At 44.4% G+C, this 7,241-nt stretch overlaps 1 protein-coding gene across 1 annotated transcript in view; it reads right to left on the reverse strand.

The window, feature by feature from the left end:
* The window catches only part of PGM5 (phosphoglucomutase 5), a 68,668-nt gene extending 61,639 nt beyond the window's left edge, over window positions 1–7,029 (reverse strand). The window contains exon 1 of the mRNA XM_030467687.1: window positions 6,586–7,029. Coding sequence (XP_030323547.1) covers window positions 6,586–6,846 — 261 coding nt within the window. The 5' untranslated portion in view covers window positions 6,847–7,029. The remainder of the gene's footprint in view (window positions 1–6,585) is intronic.
* Window positions 7,030–7,241: the final 212 nt, after the last annotated feature.

Here is a 7,241-nt window from a genome sequence, read left to right on the forward strand (position 1 = left end):
CTACAGATATACTACAGTTTCATGTCAGCATAAATAATCAAGGAGCAAACCAGAAATGTATTTACAAACAAGCATGAAAAATCTTCAGTTCCTGCAAAACAGGCAGATACATAAAATGGAGAGGAAAATGGCAGGTTTGCTTCACCAGGGAGAACCGAGGCAGCTGGATATGGAACTTAAAAGGATACTGCTGAAGTTTTTTTTCCAGTATCCTAGCTTAACCAAAAACAAAAAACAAAACAAAACAAACAAACAAAAACAAACAAACAGACAAACAAACAAACCCAAAACCAACCAAAGAAGACCCTACCCAAATTAGTATTGTTTGGGGTCTGGGAGGGAGGAAGAGGAGAGGAGAGAAGGAGGTGGGAAGAGAGGTAGAGTCAGAATAATGAGTCCTTCCCATTCCACATCTAAAAGTGGACAGGCAATTCAACCTCAGATTTCCTTCTCTAGTTTGAGGGAGATTTCATGGCTCTGCTGTCTGTGCAGCAAAGGAACAGCACAGAGGACGTCACTACCTGTCTCCTTTCTCTAAAGAGCTCTTTCTTCATATACAGCTAAGCTGCTTCTGGGTTCAACACTGGTGGAAGACCCTTACAGTTATTTAGAAGTGAGGTTCCAATATGTTTCAGAAAAGCTAAGGATTAGTAAATTAATTAACCTGTCTATGCGGATAATTTTATGTAAAAAAAACCAAAAAAACAAAAAAACCCAAACAGATTTCTATGTTGAAATGATCAATTTCCAAAGTAAGCACAACTTACCTTTTGCTAACCAAGCACAAACTATGGCTATCAAATAAAAAAGAAAATGTGCAGAACAATGAATTATTAACTGAGAGTTCTGCATCAAGATGTGATGATAGGATGGTTATTTGTCTAGTTTGTTCTTCACAGTTTGTTTGTTTCACAGCTTTTGCAAAAAGCCTGTGGATTCTTTCAAGAAAACAACTATTCTCTCAAAATTCTAAATACAGTTTGTGGAAAACCATAGAGCTTAAGGTTTAAGGTTTTAAACCTTAAAGAAAATGTTTCAGTGTCTTTTGTTCTCCCAAGGTGGAACAATTCTGAAGAAAATTGCAGGGGTGGAGGGTAAGAGGAGAAAGAAATATAAAATTTTGGTTTCTCATTTTTCTGTTATAATGAAAATACTTCCCAGGGAAAACCAGTATCATTTCCAGGAGAAAGAATGCAAATCAGCAGAAACAACATTTTCTGTTTCAACAACAGCAACACTTCCACTGTCATGGTCAGTTGGTGAGGATGAATGTCACTTCTGCTCATCTCAGTGGTATTAAACTATTTTATTTCCTATTTAAGCCTAAGCACACAGCTTCATTAACATATGACTAACTCATATGTTAATCTTAGAGCATCTTAAAGAGCAATTCATAATGTATAAGAGCAATACCATCCTTCATATTACAGAACCTGATGACAACTTTAGCACTAATACCTTTGATTTTTTGTGAAACAAAACATATCAGTGATTGTACACATCCTTGAGGAGCATACTGTATGTTAACACTTGTGCACTGTGACAGCATTTACTTGCAAGACTTTTTATTAATACTGCCATTTATTTGTAGTGAAGCATTAAAAAACACACAGAACACTGGGAAACAGACTTTAACAAACTTTCTGCCAGTCTATACAACAGTCTACCCCATGTACCTTTGTTATGGAATGAAAAGCATAATGACAATAAATACTGAAAATGTTTGTGTTGAATATTGTCTTTCCCTCTTTTAAACTGCGAAGTATGTAGGGCCATGACTCAATCTTCCAAATACAGATGTCAGAAATGACTGACAGGTTTTAAAACAGTGTTGTGTATGAGTAAGCAAAAGAAAGATGACAGGAATTACGTTTTGCAAACTGCTTGAAAAGAACTACATTGAATGATCTTGAGGTATTCAAGTATAAAAAAAAACATTTCCACTTGCATACAGGCTTATTGTAAATACATATTCTCTGTAGTTCTAAATCTAAATTAATGGGATTTAGACTTTTGCCTTCATGCACACCAAAACTGTTGGGTTTTGGTTTTGTTTTTTATTTTTAAAGTACAGTGGTTATATTCTTCAGCATGCACAAATTATCAGGTACTCTCTCTTTACCATATCTTAATTTTTCTCCTGTTCAACAGATGTTGGACAAACCAGTTTTCCCATTTTTCTGCATGCCAAACATTAACATCAACAGGAATAATTTGATTTTACATCAGCATTTGTCACAAGGCCGTTGTATCTATGCTACTTAGAAATATTTAATATACTAATTTCTATACTACAGAAATACTGCAATATTTAGTATCCTATATTATGGATGTTGCAAGAGAATTTGCATGACCAATACCCAGATATCTATTTGTAGTGGCTACTGCAAAGAGCTTCAGCTAGTTTGAAGATCTTCGGTGCTTCTACAAAACTCTCTGGGGCAGCAATAGATCTTGGAAGTGGAAGTGTTACCATTCTTCCATCTACCCATCTTCCCCTGCTCTCTTTATTTCAGCGAGAAGAACACACAAGTTCACCCTTTCTCGTGCCAGAAGCTGTTAATTTTGTCTCTGAACCGAATACTAAACTGACATTTAGTTCATTTTAACCAATGAACTCAGATTTACATACCTGCCACAGTCTGGGCTAAAACACTGACCAAGAGTCCACGTACCAACTCACAAGTAAAGTTCCAGTAATATCCTTATAAAAATCTTGGACAGTTTCATAGCATGGAAATATTATCTTTGGAATTCAAAAACTTGCATGGCAACAAGATCACAGGCATGTAATGTCTCTCCTAATACTGTGCCCCTACACCACTTTCTATTTTATCACTGTTTTCAGTAGCAACAGCAGAAACAAAGACCAACATCCTCAGCAGACTTGTACAGATGAAAGAATAGCAACTCATAACAAGTACTTTACAACAACATTTTTATGCAATATTGCCACTTGCAGCTGTGCATTTTCAGATAATTCATTTGATTACCATGGAGTCACTTAATGCTTTTTTTAATTATTTTTTCCCAGTAGTCTCTCACATGCCTCAGTCAATTAAAGAACATGAAGCAAGGAGATGATATCCTAGACAGCACAGGGCTGTGCCTTCCTACCTTTTACCACAGTATCCTAAAGATGAGCACCACACTCAAAATAGGAGCAAATGCATCAGTAACATAGGTCCAGGGAAGTTGGGCAATATTTGCCTGGAAGGCCATACAAGATATTTTACTATTAAAAAAAAAAACTGGAAAAATCTGTGCCATCTCAAACTTTTGCCTCATTACTAGCAATTTTCAATGATCTCTCTTCATAGCGTGTTGCTATGACTTTCCATACCAACTGTATGATCATCAGTGTCTGATCTGCCACTGAGACACACACATAGAGCTTCCCATTTAAACCTATCCTAAATGTTGCATAAAAAGTGAGACACCACATCCAACTGATGGGTCTAATGGGATACTTGCATTTAATTTGTAACAGAACTGTATTATCAACAGTGGAGCCTTGTACTTCAGTTGTTCCACACATTAAGGCGCAGGGACACTACCACTGACAGGACACAGGTGAAAAGGGAAGCAGAGCCTCAAATACACTGTTGCCACCCATCTTGGCAGAACAAGTTGTTGCAATCTGAAATGGTACAGTTCCTCTTTTTTTTCTGGCTTTCCTCACACATGCAGCACCTTACCCAAGCACGTTTGGACAACCCATCAGCAGGTGACCCTTGCTAACCACTTCCCACTCTGAACATAAAGACTTGGTGAAGCATGTGCTGATTACAGGAGCACAGCATGGGCCAGCCTGTAGGTCTTGTCTACCAGCAGGAGCCCACAGAGGCCATGGGTGTGGAGCATGTACCTGCAACACCAAGCTGGAGGGCACTGAGACAGAGGGATTGAAGACAAGAAGATGGGGTGAGCACTGGCAGCTGACTGGGCAGGGGGCCTCATCTCACTCCTTGTACTGGGGCCTATGCCAACTGTGCTGGGCTGTTAACACTGGGGGAATGTGGAGTGAGTCACCAAATTAGAACACAGGGAACCTAGGGACTCTAAAGGGCAACACACTTACAGTTGATAATAGAAAATCCCTTTTTATTTTTGTACTCAGTAGGTACAATTAACCATAAGACTTGTTATGTCTCTTCCAGGAAGGAGATTCGGGTTCAGGTTATCAGCACTACGTAGCTATCCTTCTCCTCACACTCTGGGGTAGCTAAAGGTTGTGAAGGCAGTTCCAAGGCTTCTACACATTTCATTTGATCATAACTACAGCAGCTCATTTCTTTCTTTCTGATAGTAGATACATGTATCTAATGACATTAACTTCACCCAAAGGGACAGACCTGTGTCTGTATTCCCTTCATCTTACATAGTGTAGCACTAAACAACAGCTTCAGGAAGGTTTAGGTATCCTCCCAGCAGGTCTGTTTTAACAGCCAAAGAATAAAACATTTAAGCATAGTTCACCTAGTCAATGCGAGACTTATGCATTTACAATATGCTTCAGAGAAAGGAGGCTGAGGGTGAGGATGGTAGAGGGGAGATGGAGCACTAGCACATGAAAATGGGAAGCCTTTTTAGTACCCATAGCACCCCACAGCTGTCCTGCTGAATTTGGGACTGTGTCATTAGTTAAGAGTAGCATGCTTGTATTCAGATGTTGGTGGGAACTGTGTGCTGAAAAGCTTGGGTTTGGGCTTTAGAAGACACTAATGAGAAACTGTATTTCCAGGAAACTCCCAGTGATTCAAGAAAGGGGAAGAAGCACTATTATAGCAAGGTGCAACAAAACATGTCAAACTGGAAATCCGAGGTGAAAAGGGACTGGATCTCCATGGGAAACAGCAAAATGGGGAACATGACAAAAGCAGCAGGAAGAAGGCAAGCTAATGGAAAAAACTAGTCAGGAAGGAGCCATGAATACACCATAATCTGGCTGACAAGCACTTGGTTTTCTAAACCCTAAATTTGTCTTCCTCAGCACTTCAGTCTTCGTGGTCACCTTATGTTTGTAACCCTCCCTGCAGCTCCTACCACTGTGAAAGTACAGGACAGGACCATTCAGCCACAGCAGGGCAGCTCTCACTGCAGGGCTCTTGCTTTAGCTGTTGCTGCACTTTATCCTGCCTGGCCATCAGGTACCATTCCAGTGGCCAGGCTTTCTCCACCAAGCTACATGAAGGATGGAGCTGGGGAGCAGCACTCCCGGGTACCCCATTCTACCTTCTCACAACACCCCACACACCAACCCACTGCCACTGCCCTGCACTTACTCCCTGAGTGCTCTCTCCCTACCACTGCAGACATAACAGCACCATCCTACCTTTGCCAGTGTCCCCACCTTCACCAGTGTTCCCCCCCACAGCCCTCCTCACTCACACCTTTGGCTGCCTAAACCCTGGGTCTCTGCAAAGGCCACTCTGGTAACACAGGCAGTCTCAGAAATCTCAGGTATTGTTCAGCATCTGCTTGGTAGTACCACTGTGCTGAAAAGATGCTTAGACAAAAGTTTAAAATATTCATAATTTATACCAGACTGGCTAATCCATAAAGCTTGTATGCAGCATGTATCAGCAGGAAAAATTCAGACACACACAGAGATTCATTTCAATGTTGAAAGATCTCCTGGTTTTAGAACACGAATGTACTTAAACAATAGAGATTTTGGAAAAAATCAGATCTGGAGGATCAACTCATCTATCATGAGAGACAGCAGCTTCAACACTGCTTGGAAGTAGAAACTTGAAGTGTACAGTAGCTGTTATTCCAGCTTTCTGTACACACACACAGACATATAAACATGCATGGGTCTACCAGAAGACATAATTTTTCTTCCTGTGTTCTTTCATGTTTTCAAAACTGCAGAAGAGAATCTGTAACCCATCTGATCATGCAGGTATTTTCCACTGTGGTCTTGTATTTAATTTGCCTGGAAATGAACAAGACCTTTAAGGTCCCTTCCAACCCTATCCATTCTATGATGCTTCGATTCTAACAGAAGAGAATGGTTGAGGTGCAGCCAAAATGCTGAGTTCCTCTTGCTTCAAAAATATAATTTTCCCTGAATATTTTTAAAAGATCCTGAGCAGTAGATACATGTCTCACGCCTTCATTTACCACACAGTTTTATTTCTGCTACATTTTTTTCGGCAGAGTCAATTGTGTTCTTCTGCTCCCGTTCCTGCCTAGTCCAAAATGAGGTGTGAAACGGTGCGGCACGGCCAGCAGTCTCCAGAGTTTATCACTAGAGCCTCTGCTTTACTCAGATAGAAACTGGCACTCCAGAGCCTGGCGCTACAGCCTGAAGGACGTACGAGCCGGCACCGCGCTGACCCGGGCGGGCACCAGATTCCCGGACCCCTGACACACCGCCGGAAAACAAGTTATTTGCATATCTGTCTTTTTCAGCGCTTCCCGATTTATCACATTAAAACGTTCTCCCCGTCCCTATGGTGCTGCTCCGGGCTTCCCCACCGCGGGGAGGTCGCGGAGCGGGTGCGGGCGCAGAGCCCGCCTGAGGCGAGCCGGGGACCGAGGGTCGCCCGGGGGACGACGTGAGGGGACCCCGCTTACCCCGTTGGCCGCGGCCATCTGGACGACGATCTCGATGGCCGTCTTGCTGAAGTACCGGCCGTCGCTGCCCACCACCATGGTGCAGCCCTGGCGGTCGCGGAGGTCGACGGAGGAGAGGAGGCTCTGTACGAAGTTGGGCAGGTAGTTGCGCTGGCCCTCAAAAAGCGCCGTGGGCCGCCGCAGCCCCCCGCCGCCCGTCGGCCGCTGGTCCTCGTAGGGCGCTGTCTGCACCGTCAGTACCGGGATGGGGGTCCTCTCCATGGCGGCGCTCCGCTGCCGCCCGCCCGGCTGTGGCTCCGCAGGGGAGCGGCAGCCCCTCACGCAGGCAGCCTCGCCGGGGACCGGGGAGCGGAGAGGCGTGTCCCCCCAGGGCTGCTGCGGGGCCGGGCTCTCCCTGCCGGCCGGCCCCCCGCAGGGTCGGAGGCGGGCTCGCTCAGCCCTCGGCGGCCCTTCGGGGGTGTCCGGCGCCGCGGGGGAGCCGGGTCGGGCAGCGGGGTGCGCTCTGCCCCTGCCCCCCCACACGGCGGAGCCCCGCCGGCGCCTTGACGCCCGTAAGGGCGGCCGAGGCTTGCCAGCTCCCCGCCATCAGCGTGCGGCGGCCCTGGCCAAAAATAACTCTGGAAAGCGAAGCCGAAAACCGCGGTCTCCTGCCAGGG

Source organism: Calypte anna, chromosome Z (genome assembly GCF_003957555.1).
Source record: "Calypte anna isolate BGI_N300 chromosome Z, bCalAnn1_v1.p, whole genome shotgun sequence".
NCBI lineage: Eukaryota > Metazoa > Chordata > Aves > Apodiformes > Trochilidae > Calypte > Calypte anna.